Raw genomic sequence first — 20,268 nt, 5'->3', positions numbered from 1 at the left:
TCTGAGGTAGGAGAATTGCTTGATTCCAGGAGTTGGAGACTGCAGTAAGCAGTGATTACACCACTGCAGTTTAGCCGGGGCAACAGAGTGAGACCCTGTCTCATAAATAAATAAAAAATTAGGTTGCTGCAAAATAAAATGTTAGATTGGTGCAAAAGTAATTGTGGTTTTTACCATTACTTTATAAGAGATAACAAACTTCAGTGACCACACACACACAAGAGACACACACTTTGCATAAATCGTTTGGAAAAAAATCACAGATGGCTCCAGCCCTCAACAAGCAAAAATTTAGGTCAGGCACAGTGGCTCACACCTGTAATCCCAGCACTTTGGGAGCCCGAGGCAGGCAGATCACCTGAGGTCAGGAGTTCTAGACCATCTGAGCCAACATGGTGAAACCCCGTCTCTACCAAAAATACAAAAAATTAGCCAGGCGTGGTGGCACATGCCTGTAATCCCATCTACTCAGGAGGCTGAGGCAGGAGAATCACTTGAACCCGGGAGGCAGAGGTTGTAGTGAGCCGAGATAGCACCACTGCACTCCAGCCTGGGCAACAGAGTTGCCAGTGTCAAAAAAAAAAAAAAAAATTAGCAATCCCTGAGGAGTGGGAGAATAAGATTTCCAGAGTTACCACAAAAAAATACTCAGAATATTCAGTTTGGGGTGGTTTTTTGTTGTTCTATTTTTATTGTTTTTTTTGTTTGTTTGTTTTTTGAGACAGGGTCTGTGTCATCCAGGCTACAGTTTCCCGAGTAGCTGGGACTACAGGCATGTGCCACCACATCTGGCAATTTTTTTTTTTTTGAAACAGAGTTTCACTCTTGTTGCCCAGGCTGGAGTGCAGTTGGCGCAATCTCAGCTCACTGCAACCTCTGCCTCCCAGGTTCAAGCAATTCTTCTGCCTCAGCCTCCCGAGTAGCTGGGATTACAGGCATGCACCACCACGCCCGGCTAATTGTTGTTGTTGTTGAGACGGAGTCTTGCTCTGTCGCCCAGGCTGGAGTGCAGTGGCGCAATCTCGGCTCACTGCAACCTTTGCCTCCCAGGTTCAAGCAATTCCCTGCTTCAGCCTCCCAAGTAGCTGGTATTACAGATGCCTGCCACCACAGCTGGCTAATTTTTGTACTTTTTTTAGTAGAGATGGGGTTTCGCCATCTTGGCCAGGCTGGTCTTGAACTCCTGACCTCGTCATCCACCTGACTCAGCCTCCCAAAGTGCTGGGATTACAGGCGTGAGCCACTGCACCTGGCCTAATTTTGCATTTTTAGTAGAGATGGGGTTTCTCCATGTTGGTCAGGCTGGTCTTGAACTCCCAACCTTAGGTGATCTGCCTGCCTCGGCCTCCCAAAGTGCTGGACGTGTGAGCCGCTGCACCTGGCCTAATTTTTTTTGTAGTTTTAATAGATATGGAGTTTCACCATATTGCCCAGACTGTTCTCAAACTTCTGGTCTCAAGGGATCCGCCCGCCTCAGCCTCTCAAAGTGCTAGGATTACAGGTGTTAGCCACTGTGCCTGGCCAGAATATTCAGTTCTCAAAAAAATCATAAAGCATATGAAGAACCAGGGAAGTATGGCCCACTCACAGGAAGAATTTTTTTTTTTTTTTTTTTTTGAGATGGAGTTTTGCTCTTGTTGCCCAGGCTGGAGTGCAATGGCACGTCCTCTGCTCACCGCAACCTCTGCCTCCTGGGTTCAAGCAATTCTCCTGCCTCAGCCTCCCGAGTAGCTGGGATTACAGGCATGCGCCACTATGCCCGGCTAATTTTGTATTTTTAGTAGAGACAGGGTTTCTCCATGTTGGTCAGGCTGGTCTTGAACTCCCAACCTCAGGTGATCCGCCCGCCTCAGCCTCCCAAAGTGCTGGGATTACAGGCGTGAGCCACCATGCCTGGCCACAGGAAGAATTTTTTTGACAAACTATCCCTGACAAACTCTGGAGCTGAAAAGTAAATAGGTTTTCAGTGAGCCAAGATCACGCCACTGCACTCCAGCCTGGGTGACAGAGCAAGACTCTGTCTCCAAAAAAAAAAAAAGAAGAAGAAGAGGAAGAAAAAAGTCATCACCAAACCACGGTCACCTAGATTTTCCCCTATGTTATCTTTTAGGAGTTTTATAAGTTTTGTATTTTACATTTAGGTCTATGACCCATTTTGAGTTAATTTTTGTGAAAGGTCTAAGATATGTCTAGATTTTTATTTTGATTTTTGCATATGGATGGCCAATTGTTCCAGGACTATTTGTGAAAAGACTACTCTTTATTGAATTGCCTTTGCTCCTTTGTCAAAGATCAGTTGACTATATTTGTGTGGGTCTGTTTCTGGGCTCTATTCTGTTTCACTGGTCTATTTTTGCTGACACCATACTGTCTTGATTTTCTTTCCTTCTTTTTTTTTCTCTTTTTTTTTTTTTTTTGAGATGAAGTCTCACTCTGTTGCCCAGGCTGGAGTGCAGTGGCGCAATCTCAGCTCACTGCAACCTCCACCTCCCGGGTTCAAGCAATTCTCCTGCCTAAGCCTCCCAATAGCTGGGATTACAGGCAACATGCCACCACGCCCAGCTAATTTTTGTATTTTTAGTAGAAACAGGGTTTCACCATGTTGGCCAGGCTGGTCTCGAACTCCTGACCTCAGGTGATTTGCCTGCCTCAGCCTTCCAAAGTGCTGGGATTATAGACATGAGCTGCCACACCTGGCTCCCCCCCTTTTTTTTTCTTTTTAAATAGAGACCAGGTCTCACGTGTAGACAGGTTGGTCTCAAACTCCTGGGTTCAAGTGATCCTCCTGCCTCAGCCCCCCAAAGTGTTGGGATTACAGGTGTGAGCCACCATGTCCAGTCCTTACTGTCTTGATTACTGTAGCTTTATAGTAAGTCTTGAAGTCAGGAAGTGTCACTCCACTGACTTTGCTCTTCTTCAGTATTGTGTTGGCTATTCTTGGTCTTTTGCTTTTCCATATAAACTTTGGAATTAGACAGGGTGCAGTGGTTCACATCTGTAATCCCAGCACTTTTAGAGGCCGAGGCAGGAGGATCGCCTGAACCAAGGAGTTTGAAACCAGCCTGGGCAACATGGCGAAACCCCATCTCTAAGAAAAAATACAGGCTGGGCGCTGTGGCTCACGCCTGTAATTCCAGCACTTTGGGAGGCCAAGGCAGGCGGATCACGAGGTCAGGAGTTTGAGACCAGCCTGACCAACATGGTGAAACCCCATCTCTAATAAAAATACAAAAATTAGCTGGGTTTGGTGGCGGGCGTCTGTAATCCCAGCTGCTCGGGAGGCTGGGGCAGGAGAATTGCTTGAACCCGGGAGGCGGAGGTTGCAGTGAGCCGAGATAGCGCCATTTTACTCCAACCTGGCCAACAAAGTGAGACTTTGTTTCAAAAAAAAAAAAAAAAAAAAAAGAAAACAAATAACTCAAATTTTATTTTTATTTATTTATTCATTTTGAGACAGGGTCTCTCTATGTCACCCAGGCTGGAGTGCAGTGGCGTGATCTCAGCTCACTGCAACCTCCACCTCCCAGGTTCAAGCAATTCTTGTGCCTCAGCCCCCTGGGTAACTGGGATTATAGGTGTTCTCCACCACACCCATCTAATTTTTGGCATTTTTAGTAGAGATGGGGTTTCGTCATGTTGGCCAAGTTGGTCTCAAACTCCTGGCCTCAAGTAATTCTCCCACGTTGGCCTCCCAAAGTGCTGGGATTACAGGTGTGAGCCACTGCATCTGGCCATATCACCCAATTTTTTAAATGGGCAAAGATCTGAATACACATCTCACCAAAGAAGATATACAGATGTCAAGTAGGGATATGAAAAGATGTTCAACATTATATGTCATCAGAGAACTGCAAACTAAAACAGTAAGATGGCGCTACCTACCTATTAGAATGGCTAAAATCCAAAACACTGACACCACCAAATGCTGATAAGATGTGGAGCAATAGGAATTCTCATTCATTGCTGGTAGGAATCCAAAGTGGTATATGGCCATTTTGGAAGACACTTTGGCAGTTTGTTTGTTTGTTTGTTTGTTTGGAGACCGAGTCTTGCTCTGTAGCCCAGGCTGGAGTGCAGTGGGGTGATCTCACCTTACTGTAACCTCCACCTCCTGGGCTCAAGTGATTCTCCTGCCTCAGCCTCCTGAGTAGCTGGGATTACAGATGCTTGCCACCACACCTGAACAATTTTTGTATTTTTATTTATTTATTTGAGAGGGAGTCTCGCTTTTGTCACCCAGGCTTGAGTGCAGTGGCATGATCTCGGTTCACTGCAACCTCCATCTCCCAAGTTCAAGTGATTCTCCTGCTTTCGCCTCTGGAGTAGCTGGGATTACAGGCGCCTGCCACCACACCTGGCTAAATTTTGTATTTTTAGTAGAGACAGGGTTTCACCGTGTTGGCCAGGCTGGTCTCGAACTCCTGACCTCAGGTGATCTGCCTTCTTCCACCTCCCAAAGTGCTGGGATTACACTGCGCTCGGCCCTGTATTTATTATTATTATTATTATTATTATTATTATTATTATTATTATTATTTGAGACAGAGTCTCACTCTGTCACCCAGGCTGGAGTGCAGTGGCCCGATTTAGGCTCACTGCAACCTCTGCCTCCCGGGTTCAAGTGATTCTTCCGTCTCAGCCTCCCGAGTAGCTGGGACTATAGGCGCACACCACCATGCCTGGCTAATTTTTTTGTATTTTTAGAAGGGATGGGGTTTTCACCATGCTGCCCAGGCTGGTCTCAAACTCCTGAGCTCAGACAATCCGCCCACTTAGGCCTCCCAAAGTTCTGGAATGACAGGTGTGAGCCACCGTGCCCGACATAGCCACTATATCTGTGGCATTTTTACAAAGCTAAACGTAGTCTTAATCCCGGCATAGCCACCACACCCACGGCATTCTTACAAAGCTAAATGTAGTCTTAATGCAGCAATTGTGCTTTTCATTATTTTCCAAAGACCAAATGAGTGTTTGTTTGTTTTTGAGACAGTCTTGCTCTGTTGCCTAGGCTGGAGTGCACTGGCGTGATCTCAGCTCACTGCAACCTCCGCCTCTTGGGTTCAAGCAATTCTCCCTGCCTCAGCCTCCTGAATTACAGGCACTTGCTACCATGCCCGGCTAATTTTTGTATTTTTAGTAGAGACGGGGTTTCGCCATGTTGGCTAGGCTGGTCTCCAACTCCTGACCTCAGGTGATCTGCCCGCCTCAGCCTCCCAAAGTGCTGGGATTACAGGCGTGAGCCACTGCACCGGGCCCCAAATGAGTTTTTAAAAACCCAAAGCTAGCAAATGAGTTTTAAAAAATGATGTTCACACAACACTCAGTACATAAATATTTATGGCAGCTATATTTATAATTGCCAAAATTTGGGAGCAACTTCAATAGGGGAAACTATGTGTGTGTAGAGGAAGGGGTCTATAGGAGCTCTCCATGTAGATGCTTATCACTGGACTGGAGGCAGCAGCTGCTATGAGAAAAGTGAAAATTTACTGAAGTTTACCAGTCTCTTCATCAACCTCTCCCCTGGATGCTGAAAATGTTCTACTAGACCAAATTTCCAAAATGGTTGCTTCAGATAATTTCAACCAGCTCAATTTTTGCTGTGGAGAGATGGATTCCTGGAACTCTCTGCTCCTTCATCCTCCTTGATAAGACTTTATTTTGTTTTTGAGACAAGGTCTCACTCTGTCACACAGGCTGGAGTGCAGTGGCATGATCATGGCTTACTGCAATCTCGACCTCCCGGGCTCAAGCGATCCTCCCACCTCAACCTCCTGAATAGCTGGGACTAGTGGTGCACACCACCACACCTGGCTAGAGTTTTTTTTTGGTGTTTGTTTGTAGGGACAGGTTCCCACTATATTGCACAGAGTGGTCTTGGACTCCTGGGTTCAAGTCACCTTCCTGCCTCATCCTCCCATGGTGCTGGGATTACAGGTGTGAGCCAGCACGCCCAGCTCACATGACTTTCAAACAATACATCCTTAATCAATAGGTCAAAGGAGAAGCCAAAAGGGAAATTAATAACACTTTGAGATGAATGAAAATGAAAATACACCAAAATTTGTGGGATGCTGTAAAAGATGAACTGAGAGGGAAATTTGTAACTGTAAAAACCTGTATTTTAAAAAAAGATCTGGCTGGGTGCAGTGGCTCATGCCTGTAATCCTAGCACTTTGGGAGGCCAAGGTGAGAGGATCACTTGTGCCCAGGAGTTTGAGACTAGCCTGGGCAACATGGTGAACCCCCCATCTCTACCAAAATAAATATACAAAAATTATTCCGGTGTGGTGGTGCAGGCCTATAGTCCCAGCTACTTGGGAGGCTGAGGTGGGAGGATCACTTGAGCCCGGGACACAGAATTTGCAGTGAGCAGCGATCATGCCACTGCACTCCAGCCTGGGCTACAAAGTGAGGCCCTGTCTCAAAAAGCAAACAACAAAAAGATCTAAAATCAGTAATCTCACTGTATACCTGAAAGAACTAGAAGAAGAACAAACTAGTCTAGGCAAAGTGGTTCACACCTGTAATGCCAACACTTTAGGAGGCCGAGGCAGGCGGATTACTTGAGTCCAGGAGTTGGAGACTAGCCTGGCCAACATGGTGAAACCCCAACTCTACTAAAAATACTAAAATTAGCTGGGCATGGTGGCACGGGCCTGTAGTCCCAGCTACTCAAGAGGCTGGGGTGGGAGGGTTGCTTGAGCCCAGGAGGTTGAGGCTGCAGTAAGCTGTGATCGTGCCACTGCACTCTAGCCTGAGTGACAGAGCGAGACCCTGTCTCAAAAAAAAGAATTGTAAGAGGGTATGATGAACAATTCTATGCCAACAAATTATATAACATAGTCGAAATGGATAAATTCCTAGAAACACAAAAACTAAACAAACTGTCTCAAAGAAGAAATAGAATACCTTACTATAACTAGTAAGGGTATTGAATCAGTCATACAAAATCTCAGCCGGGCACAGTGGCTCACACCTGTAATCCCAGCATTTTGGGAGGCTGAGGCAGGCAGATCACTGGTGGTCAGGAGTTCGAGACCAGCCTAGCCAACATGGTAAAACCCCCGTCTCTACTAAAAATACAAAAATATTAACCAGGCTTGGTGGCACATGCCTATAATCCCAGCTACTTGGGAGGCTGAGGCAGGAGAACCACTTGAACCAGGGAGGTGGAAGTTTCAGTGAGCCGAGATTGCGCCACTATGCTCCAGCCTGGGCAACAGACCGAGACTCTGTCTCAAAACAAAAAAAAGAAAAAAAAAATCTCGGCTGAGCATGGTGGCTCACGCCTGTAATCCCAGCACTTTGGAAGGCCAAGATGGGAGGATAACTTGCTTTCAAGAATTTGAGGCCGGCCTGGACAACATGGTAAGACCCCACCTCTATAAAATTTTTAAAAATTAGCTGGGCGTGGTGGTGCACGACTGTGGTCTCAGCTACTTGGGAGGCTGAAGTAGGAGAATTCCTTGAGCCCAGGAGGCTGCAGTGAGCCATGTTTGCACCATTGCACTCCAGCTTGGGAGACAGAGTGAGACCCTGTCTCAAAAAAAAAAAAAAAAAAAAAGAAAGAAAAATTTATTTGGCTTACAGATGTATGGGCTGTACAAGAAGTGTGGCAGCAGCATCTGCTTCCGGTGAAGGCATTAGGCTCCTTCTACTCAGCAGAAGACAACATGGAGCTGGCATGTGCAGAGACCACATGGTAAGAGAAGAAGCCAATGTGGGGATGCAATGAGGGGATGGGGAGACACACACTTTTTTTTTTTTTTTTTGAGATGGAGTCTCGCTCTGTCACCCAGGCTGGAGTGCAGTGGCGCGATCTCGGCTCACTGCAAGCTCTGCCTCCCGGGTTCACGCCATTCTCCTGCCTCAGCCTCCCGAGTAGCTGGGACTACAGGTGCCCACCACCACGCCCTGCTGATTTTTTGTATTTTTAGTAGAGATGGGGTTTCACCATGTTAGCCAGGATGGTCTCGATCTCCTGACCTCGTGATCTGCCTGCCTTGGCTTCCCAAAGTGCTGGGATTACAGGCATGAGCCACCGTGCCTGGCCCATGCCCAGCTAATTTAAAAAAATTTTTGGCTGGGCACGGTGATTCATACCTGTAATTCCAACAATTTGGGAAGCTAAGGCAGGCAGATCATTTGAGCTCAGGAGTTGGAGACCATCTTGGACAATATGGCGAAATCCTGTCTCTACAAAAAATACAAAAATTAGCTGGGCGTGGTGGCGCTGTGCCTGTAGTCCCAGCTACTCCAGAGGCTGAGGTGGGAGGATGGCTTGAGCCCGGGAGGCAGAGGTTGCAGTGAGCCAAAATGGTGACATTGCACTCCAGCCTGGGCAACAGAGCCAGACCCTGTCTCAAAAAAAAAAAAAAGCTCTAAAAATAGATAGTGGTGATAGTTAGTTACACAACATTGTGAATGTACTTAAATGTCACTGAATTATACACTTAAATGTTTAAATGGTAAACTCTATCTTATGTATATTTTACCACAATTTTAAAATTTTATCTATTTCTATTTTAATGAGAGTTTTAAAAAGCAGGAATGGATATTGAATTTCCTGAAATACTCTTTGGAGTCTATTAAAGATAGCATTTTACTTCAAAATCCAGCCCTGGTTTCTGTACCTAGTACTTCTGTCACACCAGTAAATGTTATTGAATGAAAACAAACAAAAGACCATAAAGACATACCTCTTCACGTTCACTACGATTGGTGTCATTTTTTAAAAAAAAGGAAAGAAAAATAACCAGTATTGGCAACAGTGTGGATATATAGAAATTTTTGTGTATTGCTGGTAGGAATATAAAATAGGGAAGACGGTTTGGTGGTTCCTCAAAAAGTTCAACATAAACCCAGGCGCGGTGGCTCATGACTGTAATCCTAGCACTTTGGGAGGCTGAGGTGGGAGAACTGTTTGATCCCAGGAGTTTGAGACCAGCCTAGGCAATATGGTGAGACCTTATCTCTACAAAAAATTAGCTAGGCATGGTGGCGCATGCCTGTAGTCCCAGCTACCTGGGAGGCTAAGACAGAAAGATCACTTGAGCCTGGAAGGGAGTTTGAGGCTGCAGTGAGCCCAGATTGCGCCACTGCACTCCAGCCTGGGTGACAGAGTGATATCCTGTCTCAAAATAAATAAATAAATAATAAACAAACAAACACAGAATTACCATATGACCCAGCAACTCTACTCCTGTGTATATGCCCAAAAAAACTGAAAACAGCCCAGGCGCCGTGGCTTACACCTGTAATCCCAGCACTTTAGGAGGCCGAGGCACTTGACCCCAGGATTTTGAGGCCAGCCTGGGCAACATAGTACTTGTTCAAGAATCAGGCTGGGCACGGTGGCTCACACCTGTAATCCCAGCACTTTGGGAGGGCAAGGTGGGAGGATCGCTTGAGGCCAGGCATTCGAGACCAGCCTGGGCAAGATAGCAATACCCACCCCCAATCTCTACAAAAGCAAGTAATTAATTAAGAAATTAGCCAAAGCCAGGTGCGGTGGCTCACGCCTGTAGTCCCAGCACTTTGGGAGGCTGAGGTGGGCAGATTGCTTGAGTCCAGAGATTCGAGACCAGCCTAGGCAACATGTCAAAACCCCGTCTCTACTAAAAGTAAAAAAGAAAAATTGCACTTTGGGAGGCCAAGGTGGGTGGATCACCTGATGTCAGGAGTTCAAGACCAGCCTGGCCAACATGGTGAAACCCCATCTCTACAAAAATACAAAAGTTAGCCGGGCATGATGGCAGTGTCTGTAATCCCAGCTACTCAGGAGGCTGGGTCGGAAGAATCATTTGAATCCAGGAGGCGGAGGTTGCAGTGAACCAAGATTGTGCCATTGCATTCCAGCCTGGGTGACAGAGCGAGCCTCCGTCTCAAAAAAAAAAAAGAAAGAAAAATTAGCCAGATGTGGTGGTGCATGCCTGTGGTCCCAGCTACTCAGGAGGCTATGGTGGGAGGATTGCTTGAGCCCAAGACACTGAGGCTGCAGTGAGCCATGATCACACCACTGCACTCCAGCCTAGGCAACCAGAGTGAGACCCTGTCTCAAAAACAAACAAACCAACAAAAACTACTTTAACAGGGTGTGGTGGTGCACACCTCTAGTCCCAGCTACTTGGGAGGTTGAGGCAGCTGGATCACTTGAGCCCAGGAGATCGAGGCTGCAGTGAGCTGTGATTGTGCCACTGCAGTACAGCCTGGGCAACCGAGTGAGACTGTCTCAAAAAGAAAAAAAAAAAAGGACATAGCAGCACTATTCACAAATCCAAAAGTTAGAAATAACCCAGATGTCCACCAACAGATGAATGGATAAACAAATTGTGGTATATATATATAATGGACTATTATTCAGCCATTAAAAGGAATGAAATATTGATACAGGCTATAAACTCTGTGAACGTTGAAAACATTCTAAGTGAAAGGAAATAGACATAAGAGGTCACATTTTGCGATTCTTTTTTTTTTTTTTTTTTGAGACTGAGTCTCATTCTGTTGCCCAGGCTGGAGTGCAGTGGCTCGATCTCAGCTCACTGCAGCCTCCATCACCCGAATTCAAGCAATTCTTCTGCCTCAGCCTCCCGAGTAGCTGGGATTACATGTAGGCATGCACCACCATGCCTGGCTAATTTTTGTACTTTTAGTAGAGATGGGGTTTCACCATGTTGGTCAGGCTGGTCTTGAACTCCAGACCTCAGGTGGTCCGCCCACCTTGGCCTCCCAAAGTGCTAGGATTACAGGTGTGAGCCACCACGCCCGGCCACATGTATGGTAATTATTGAATGTGTTTGGTATGTTCGTTGTGGGTGATGAAATATTTTGGAACTAGATAGACGTGATGGTTGAACAACACTGTGGATGCACTAAATGCCACTGAATTGTACACTTTAAAACTGTTAACTTTATGTTACATGAATTTCACCTAAATTAACAACAACAACAAAAAAAGAACTTAAGACAGCACTTGGTTTGGCTATTACGTAGTTTCGTGACAAACAGTGGTCCATCTCCCAGAGAACTGGCCCCAGGTTCCTAAGAAGGCAAAAGGAGACACAGGACCTCTCTGCACTATTTTTTTTTTTTTTTTGCAACTTCTTATGAGTCTATAATTATTTCAAAATAAAAGTCTAAAAGGAAAATAAGAACATGTGTGAATGTGGCTGCCCCATGCCTCCCACCCTCAGGTCTGACACTCAGAGACTGATCACCTCTTGGGAGTCCTGGAACTCATCCCAGGTTTTAGACCCTGAATGGCCTGTCTGGGGCTGGCGTCTGGAGGCAGGATCAGGAGCCAGCTCAGAGCATAGTTTAACTTTCACTTTTCTTTTCTCCAGAGGAGCCAGAAGAGAGCTGTGACTAGCAGCGTCCCTTATTCCCTTGGCCTTTGTTCCTGTTTGCACTGGCTACAGCAGGGCACTGGCCCCTACTGTCACCGCCACCTACACAAAGACCCTATCTCTGAGTGCTGCAGCCTACTGTTCAGCCCCAGGTTTGAGGATGGATGCCCTGGACGCTTCGAAGCTACTGGATGAGGAGCTGTATTCAAGACAGCTGTGAGGCCCGAGGTGGGGGGTGGAGAGTGGGATGGTCTTCAGACCTTGATCTACAACTGCTTGCCTTCTGCTTCCCATCCACAGGTATGTGCTGGGCTCACCTGCCATGCAGAGGATTCAGGGAGCCAGGGTCCTGGTGTCAGGCCTGCAGGGTCTGGGGGCTGAGGTGGCCAAGAACTTGGTTCTGATGGGTGTGGGCAGCCTCACTCTGCATGATCCCCACCCCACCTGCTGGTCCGACCTGGCTGCCCAGGTAAGTGTCCTGGGGGGCTATGGGCTGCCAGACCAAGGTGGGGGCACGGCCCAAGAGGAGTGTCTTTGCTCAGGCTGCACTGGCTCTCTCCCTAGTTTCTCCTCTCAGAGCGGGACTTGGAAAGGAGCAGAGCCGAGGCCTCTCAAGAGCTCTTGGCTCAGCTCAACAGAGCTGTCCAGGTCGTCGTGCACACGGGTGACATCACTGAGGACCTGCTGTTGGACTTCCAGGTCAGCTCAGGCCTGCAGCCCTCAAGAGCAGGAAGGGCTGAGCAATGGTTTTGGCCCTGCTGATCACTGTGTCCACCCAGGTGGTGGTGCTGACTGCTGCAAAGCTGGAGGAGCAGCTGAAGGTGGGTACCTTGTGTCATAAGCATGGAGTTTGCTTTCTGGCAGCTGATACCCGGGGCCTCGTGGGGTGAGTAAGACTGCCTGCCCAGCCTACCATATTACAGCCAGCGACTGGCCTCATGCTGTCCTCAGCTCCAGGCTTGCTCCAGTGCCCCTCCAACCAGCCTCAGTCTATCCCAGCATGCCTTTCTGATTCTGGTCCCCAGTCCTGCCCTCTGGTTCCTCCAACCCAGCCTCCGGACCTGCTCCAGTAACCCTCTCAAATTCTAGTTCCCAAGCCTCTCCTTGCATTCCTTTCCCAATTCTGGCCCTCTGGCCCTGCCCTAGTATCCCCTATCCTTAAGTACAATCTGTAAGCCGCCTCAGTGACCCCTACCACCCCATCTCAGGCAGTTGTTCTGTGACTTTGGTGAGGACTTCACTGTGCAGGACCCCACAGAGGCAGAACCCCTGACAGCTGCCATCCAGCACATCTCCCAGGTGGGTGCTGAGCTGTAGGCATTTCACCTGCTGACCAAGGAGAGGCTGCCAGGGCCTGTGGAAGGCAGGTCCAGGCAACCCTGAGCCAAGCCTCCTCCTACCCAGGGCTCCCCTGGCATTCTCACTCTGAGGAAAGGGGCCAATACCCACTACTTCCGTGATGGAGACTTGGTGACTTTCTCGGGAATTGAGGGAATGGTTGAGCTCAACGACTGTGATCCCCGGTCTATCCACGTGCGGGGTAAGCCAATCCCATTCCAATTCCAGGCGCAGGGCCCAAGCCTCCACTGGAAGTGAGCACAGCCTGGCCCTTGGGATGGGTTTTTCTCCCTCCACCTTCTACAAGGTGCAGCAAGGTCTGGGACACAGATGCAAGATAGGATGGGGTGTGGGAACTACTCAGGCTCAAGGATCATTACTGACTAGACTGGAACTCCCCCAGAGGATGGGTCCCTGGAGATTGGAGACACAACAACTTTCTCTCGGTACTTGCGTGGTGGGGCTATCACCGAAGTCAAGAGACCCAAGACTGTGAGACATGTGAGTGCAAGTGCATCTGAGGTAGGGGAGCTTGGTTGCCTTGAGGGGCCCATAGCATTCTGGACTAGACCCTGAGCCAGGTGCCCTTGCAGAAGTCCCTGGACACAGCCCTGCTCCAGCCCTGTGTGGTGGCCCAGAGCTCCCAGGAAGTTCACCATGCCCACTGCCTGCATCAGGCCTTCTGTGCACTGCACAAGTTCCAGCACCTCCATGGCCGGCCACCCCAGCCCTGGGATCCTGTGAGTAGTCCTGTTGCTCCCACCCCCAGCCTCTGTCATTTATTGGGGTCCCACCTGCCGGAGGCAACAATGACCATTCACAAATCCAAGTTTGATCTCCCAACACTGCAGCCTTTAGAGTAGAGACTGGTTCCATGGAAGTGCCAGCCACACATCCTGGGGACTCCTGCTACACCCCGACCCCTCAGATCTGTGCTGGAAGCTGCACTCAGATTAGTGAAGCCTCTTGGACTGCTGTCTGGTACTGGGCATCCTCTGGTGGTGCTGCGCAGGCTGGCAGCAGGGCCAGGCCTTCCCACCCAGGCTTCTGCTTCCTCTTCTGTGGAACAGGGTGGATGGAGGGTGGCTGGAAGGATTTGAGTCAGGAGTAGAGCTCAGGCTGGGGCTACTATGCCCACAAGAGTCCTACCAACAGGTTGATGCAGAGACCGTGGTGGGCCTGGCCCGGGACCTGGAACCACTGAAGCAGACAGAGGAAGAGCCACTGGAACAGCCACTGGATGAGGCCCTAGTGCGGACAGTCGCCCTAAGCAGTGCAGGTGTCTTGAGCCCTATGGTGGCCATGCTGGGTGCAGTAGCTGCCCAGGAAGTGCTGAAGGTGGGCAGAGGCATAGGTGTGGGGGGTACTGGGAAGATGTGGAGATCAGTGTGTGTGTCAGAGGGCACCCAGCGCTAGAGAGCAGCCCTGGAGCCTCCACCAACCTGGGTGAAGCCTCCAGCCAGGATCTGAGGGGGGTCAGGAGGTGGCAGGAGTGCCCAGCCTGAAATGCTGCCCCTAGGCAATCTCCAGGAAGTTCATGCCTCTGGACCAGTGGCTTTACTTTGATGCCCTCGATTGTCTTCCGGAAGATGGGGAGCTCCTTCCTAGTCCTGAGGACTGTGCCCCGGTGAGAGCCTGGGATAGGGGTGCAAGCCTTGTCCAAAATCAGGACTAGGGGAGAAGCATGAGGAATGCCCTCCAGGTCCTGATTCAGAAAACTCAGTGTAAGAAGGAGATGCAGGCCAGTAGCCATCACTGGCCCCTGTCTCTGTCCCCTAGAGAGGCAGCCGCTATGATGGGCAAATTGCAGTGTTTGGGGCTGGTTTTCAGGAGAAACTGAGATGCCAGCACTACCTCCTGGTGAGCTGTGGGGTGAGACTGGGGGTGCCTTTGGGAGAGCCAGCCCAGCCCCTCTGGCTAAGGCTGTTCCTGCCAACAGGTGGGTGCTGGTGCCATTGGTTGTGAGCTGCTCAAAGTCTTTGCCCTAGTGGGACTGGGGGCCGGGAACAGCGGGGGCTTGACTGTTGTTGACATGGACCACATAGAGCGCTCCAATCTCAGCCGTCAGTTCCTCTTCAGGTCCCAGGACGTTGGTGTGAGTGCTGACCCCTCTCCACACTCCTGCATCCCAGACCATCCTCCCATACAGCTTCCCACCCAACATCTTCCTGCCTTCTTCCCAGAGACCCAAGGCAGAGGTGGCTGCAGCAGCTGCCCGGGGCCTGAACCCAGACTTACAGGTGATCCCGCTCACCTACCCACTGGATCCCACCACAGAGCACATCTATGGGGATAACTTTTTCTCCCGTGTGGATGGTGTGGCTGCTGCCCTGGACAGTTTCCAGGCCCGTGAGTGCTTGACTTCGGAGGTCAGTCCCTTGCCCACAGCTGTGCCAGTCCCACTTCTGACCCACTGCTCCCTTGCCAGGGCACTATGTGGCTGCTCGTTGCACCCACTATCTGAAGCCACTGCTGGAGGCAGGCACATCGGGCACCTGGGGCAGTGCTACAGTATTCATGCCACATGTGACTGAGGCCTACAGAGCCCCTGCCTCAGCTGCAGCTTCTGAGGATGCCCCCTACCCTGTCTGTACCGTGCGGTACTTCCCTAGCACAGCCGAGCACACCCTGCAGGTAGGAAGCACCCTGGAGACTCCCACCCCACCCAGCTCAGCCCTCAGCTGCAGACCTGTTCTCCACCTGACACCTCATTCTTCCTCCCTCCTCCACAGTGGGCCCGGCATGAGTTTGAGGAACTCTTCCGACTGTCTGCAGAGACCATCAACCACCACCAACAGTAAGGCCATCAACAGAGGCAGATGGGAGTCCAGGGCTCCAAGCATGAGTCTGCAGGACTCAGTCTCACACTTCCTCCTCTCTCTGCAGGGCACACACTTCCCTGGCAGACATGGATGAGCCACAGACACTCACCTTACTGAAGCCAGTGCTTGGGGTCCTGAGAGTGCGTCCACAGAACTGGCAAGACTGTGTGGCGTGGGCTCTTGGCCACTGGAAACTCTGCTTCCATTATGGCATCAAACAGCTGCTGAGGCACTTCCCACCTAATAAAGTGTGTGGCTAGGGGTTGGGACGCTGGGGGCTCAGGGGGACCAGACTGAGCCCAGCAGCTTCTACTTACCTACCTAGGTGCTTGAGGATGGAACTCCCTTCTGGTCGGGTCCCAAACAGTGTCCCCAGCCCTTGGAGTTTGACACCAACCAAGTGAGTGGGATTCTGTAGGGAGCTCCAAGATAGAGATGTGGCCCCTCAGAGCAGAGGTAGGCATTTCTGCATTCTGCAGAGATGCATAGATGCCCAGAGAGAGCCATGCTTGTGCATATATGGGTGTCTACATGTGAGGCAAAGGCAGGCACTCAAACAGATCCACAAATGGACAGTGACCCCCACCCCATGCACCCATACATGGGTGCTCACTCGCACCCATGCCTCTGTTCCTGCTCTTGGTCTGGCTGCAGGACACACACCTCCTCTACGTACTGGCAGCTGCCAACCTGTATGCCCAGATGCATGGGCTGCCTGGCTCACAGGACTGGACTGCACTCAGGGAGCTGCTGAAGCTGCTGCCACAGCCTGACCCCCAACAGATGGCCCCCATCTTTGCTAGTAATCTAGAGCTGGCTTCGGCTTCTGCTGAGTTTGGTGAGGCTCCTGGCCCTGGCCCCTCATGCTGTCTTTCAAAGGCCTGAACCTGTCCTGTCCTCAGCCTGTGCTGCAGAAGGAAGATAGGGCCTAGGGGATCTACAGCCAATTTGCTACCTCTCAGGCTTCCTAACCTCACTCCTCCGTAGCTTCAGGCTTATCCTCTGGTCCCTCAGTAGGTCTTCTCCCTGCTGCCTACCCCACATCCCAGTTCTTGTGGCAGATTTTTGGCAAAATAAATAAGTAAAAAAATAAAGTCCATTGGTTCCTGGGGAGTGTCTAGCTATGGCCTGCAGGTGAGGACAGAGTCACAGAGGTCATGAGCACACACGGGTGAAGACTGGGGCTTCTAGAGGGGAGATTGTAGCATTAATTAAGGGGGCTTCTTGATTTGATCAGGGAATAGTAAGTGACAGGCTTGGCAAAGACCAAGAATAGGCACAGGGTTCCAAGAAGAGTGCAGGAGACAGGGGCTAAGGACTGCCTCAACATCCCCTCCCCTGACAGGCCCTGAGCAGCAGAAGGAACTGAACAAAGCCCTGGAAGTCTGGAGTGTGGGCCCTCCCCTGAAGCCTCTGATGTTTGAGAAGGTGGGAGCCCAAGTGGCAGTGAGGAGTGGGGCTGGGGAGTTTGTGGAGAAAGGTCAGGAGCTAATAAGGTAGTTTTGGAGCCCCTTGGCCTGAATTCTCCCAGCAAGACCCTGGAAGCAACTCACATTCCCTGAACTTCAGCCTGTCTGATCAAGAGGAGATGTGGGGCAACCCCCGACAGAACTGTGTGGAGACCTGTGCAGTGACACGCAGTGGGCCATGGTGAGGGGCACAGCTGCAGTGTTAACACTACTTTGACTTGGGCCTTACAGGATGATGACAGCAACTTCCATGTGGACTTTGTGGCAGCGGCAGCTAGCCTGAGATGTCAGAACTATGGGATTCCACCGGTCAACCGTGCCCAGGTAACCCCACCCCTTGAGGCTTGGGCCTGGAGGTGGAGGGCAAACCCTGGCCCTACGCCTTGGGCCCAGACCAAATCTCTTGTCCTTGGCAGAGCAAGCGAATTGTGGGCCAGATTATCCCAGCCATTGCCACCACTACAGCAGCCGTGGCAGGCCTGTTGGGCCTGGAGCTGTATAAGGTGGTGGGTGGGCCACGGCCTCGTAGTGCCTTTCGCCACAGCTACCTACATCTGGCTGAAAACTACCTCATCCGCTATATGCCTTTTGCCCCAGCCATCCAGACGGTGAGCCCATGATACCCCACCCTTAGCCCTACTAGGCCTGGGTTTCCCCTGCACCTGCCCATACAGGCCCCAATCTAGCTGCCGGCTCTCACTGAAACTCAGACTGTGCAGAAGTCCTGAAGACTCCCTGCAGCCCTCTTCCTGCTATGAAGCCAGGCTGGGACCTGTCAGACACAGGAAGCAGCCGTCAGCCATCCCCACCCCCAATCCTCCAAAGCCCAGGATCTGGGGGAGCTGCAGCTTTAACTCATTAGTGGAGCCAGACATCCCCCACAGTCCCCTCCTTCCTTGGAGTACCCCTGAGGGGTAGGTAGTGGGGAGGGGACCAGGGCATCAGCCCCAGAAAGAGTCTAGCTTCCCCCTGCATGGTACGGGGGCCCTGGCCTACCTCCTACAAGCTGAGTTAAAAGGTAATAGGCTTGCCACTAGAGGTGTGGGGTCTGCAGCCCTGAGTGTATTTGTGTCACAGTTGTGAGTGCAACTGGGGTCTGGGCATCCCCGGAGTGTGGGTATGGAAGGAGCAAGTTTGCACATCTGTGCATCAGATGGGAGTGCAGGGCTCCCATCTTCCTGTGTCCTCAATGTGGGCATGCATGGAGATGCATGTGGGCACATGTGTGTGTTCCTGGGCTTGTGGGCATTTGTGTTCCTGTGACTGCAGCACTGTGAATGCCTCCAGCCTTGTGCCCAGGCTCTGCAGTTGGCATTTCCTTGGGGCAAGGATGAGGGTAGAAGGAATGCCCTCATGACGGGAGAGGGCAGAGGTCATGGGCCAGCACTGGGTTTCTGCTGAGCAGCCTGGGGTCCCTCTGGACTAGCACACAGAGCCCCTTTGTGAGGCACCCTGCCTCTAACCAGCACACAGGCTGCCTTTGTCCACAGAGTGAAGCGGGTGAAGGAGAAGCCCCCATCTCACCTCTAGCCTAGTCTCAGCTTGACCCCAGTGTGTTTTCTCAGGGGCTGATAAGCACCCCCTGTCCTGGTCTCTAGATACCTGCCAGCCATCCTTCTGTCCTTAGCTCTAGGTCCCAGAACCCCAAGACTCTTGGAAGGAAAGAGGGGACAGGAGGAGGAAGCCTCTATGCATTGTATCCCTGCTGGGGTCTCTGGGACAGTGGGGCCCTGGTGGTCACTGTGCCCTTTGCCCCTGTGTCCCAATGAGTAGCCCAAGGCACTGGCAGTACATACAAGATTGGGGGACAGGATGTGCCCCCCAGCTCCCAGCCTTGTCTTTGAGGAACAAGCAGCTTTATCAGAGGCTGCAGGGGCCCTGCTCTGGGTTTCCTCAGGAAGCACCACCCCCTCATCCCCCACTCTCACAACTGGCCCATGTGATGGATCGTCTGTTTCCCTGTGCGGGCCCCATAGCCCCATTTCCTGTGCTGGCCCCAGCCTGGACGGGGAGGGGGCTGAGACTCTGGGCCCGGATCCCACCTCCCCCCCGCCCCTCACCCCCTGGCTCCTGTTTCCTGCTAGTCCAGCTCTTCCCCTAGGAAAGGCTGCTGGTAACTGGGATGGGGGTTGTGGGGAGGTAAGAAGTCTCTGACTCCTCCTCTACCTCATCCCAGTTCCATCACCTGAAGTGGACCTGTTGGGACCGTCTGAAGGTACCAGCTGGGCAGCCTGAGAGGACCCTGGAGTCGCTGCTGGCTCATCTTCAGGTGTGCCCTGTTGCTACCCCAACCCCCAGGCTCAGCTCAGCCCGGCCCAGCTGGTGTCTGACCTTTCTCCTCTAGGAGCAGCACGGGTTGAGGGTGAGGATCCTGCTGCACGGCTCAGCCCTGCTCTATTCGGCTGGATGGCCACCTGAAAAGCAGGCCCAGCACCTGCCCCTCAGGTGAGCCCACTTGGGGCTTTAGACAGGCCCCACCAGTCCCTGGAGGCTGGGGCTAGGGGCCACACAGCCTTTTGTCTTCCCAGCCCCATTCTGGGCCCCTCACACCTTCCCAAGCATTCTTTCCCCAAATGGAGCCAGCAAACAGGCTGGAGGTGGGGTGAGGGCCCAGAGCCTGAGGAGTCTTCTTCAGGAGCTGCCTATTTGGCCAGCCCCACGGGCTCCCCACATGCTGCACAGCCCCCCTTTCACAGCCCACTCCCAAGGGACCCATAGCTTCCTGCCTCCTGCTTGCCTCATCAGCTGCTCCTAAAATAGTTTCAGATGTTTCCTGTCTTGAGCAGCTCCTGCTCCTGGCTTGGGCTCCTGACGGCCTGCCAGCACCCTCTCTAGTCCATGCCAGGCTGCCCTCTGCTTGCCACGGCTCACCTCTCCAATCTCCCCTAAACCCCACCCCCACCAGGGTGACAGAACTGGTTCAGCAGCTGACAGGCCAGGTACCTGCTCCTGGGCAGCGGGTGTTGGTGCTAGAGCTGAGCTGTGAGGGTGACGAGGAGGACACTGCCTTCCCACCTCTGCACTATGAGCTGTGACAAGGCAGCCACCCTGTCACCTAGCTCAATGGAGCCCCGGATCCCAAGCCCTGCATTGTAAGCCCACAGTAGGCACTCAATAAATGCTTGTTAAAGGAAGGCATAGCGGAGAGGATGGATGATTGATAGAAAACAGTGCACTAATGCACACGGGTGTGACATGGGCATGACAGGGACCTTCACACAGAGAAAAAAAGCTCTTCAGAAGATTTGTCTGCCTGGGCAGTGCCTCACAGGGCTGGGGCTGCATCTTAGT

The 20,268-nt window shown here is 51.3% G+C and overlaps 1 protein-coding gene across 2 annotated transcripts; it reads left to right on the top strand.

Annotated features, from left to right (window-relative positions):
* The first annotated feature begins 7,598 nt into the window (after window positions 1-7,598).
* UBA7 (ubiquitin like modifier activating enzyme 7) lies at window positions 7,599-20,111 on the top strand. Of its 2 annotated transcripts, none has more exons than XM_004034163.5 (25): window positions 7,599-7,705; window positions 11,346-11,564; window positions 11,649-11,817; window positions 11,913-12,047; window positions 12,128-12,234; window positions 12,557-12,647; window positions 12,753-12,888; window positions 13,090-13,187; window positions 13,280-13,426; window positions 13,842-14,024; window positions 14,206-14,313; window positions 14,466-14,546; window positions 14,626-14,781; window positions 14,870-15,035; window positions 15,115-15,320; window positions 15,419-15,483; window positions 15,573-15,756; window positions 15,834-15,908; window positions 16,163-16,346; window positions 16,854-16,936; window positions 17,209-17,301; window positions 17,394-17,585; window positions 19,154-19,246; window positions 19,322-19,422; window positions 19,883-20,111. In XM_004034163.5, the coding sequence occupies exons 2-25, from the start codon at window positions 11,509-11,511 to the stop codon at window positions 20,010-20,012; spliced, it is 3,039 nt and encodes a 1,012-aa protein (XP_004034211.5). In that variant the 5' UTR covers window positions 7,599-7,705; window positions 11,346-11,508; the 3' UTR covers window positions 20,013-20,111. The 2 variants fall into 2 exon arrangements, with proteins under 2 accessions (XP_004034211.5, XP_063559875.1); XM_063703805.1 differs by lacking the exon at window positions 7,599-7,705 and adding an exon at window positions 11,136-11,247.
* Window positions 20,112-20,268: the final 157 nt, after the last annotated feature.

Source organism: Gorilla gorilla, chromosome 2 (assembly GCF_029281585.2).
Source record: "Gorilla gorilla gorilla isolate KB3781 chromosome 2, NHGRI_mGorGor1-v2.1_pri, whole genome shotgun sequence".
Classification (NCBI taxonomy): Eukaryota; Metazoa; Chordata; class Mammalia; order Primates; family Hominidae; genus Gorilla; species Gorilla gorilla.
This window is presented reverse-complemented; position numbering and strand designations above follow the sequence as displayed.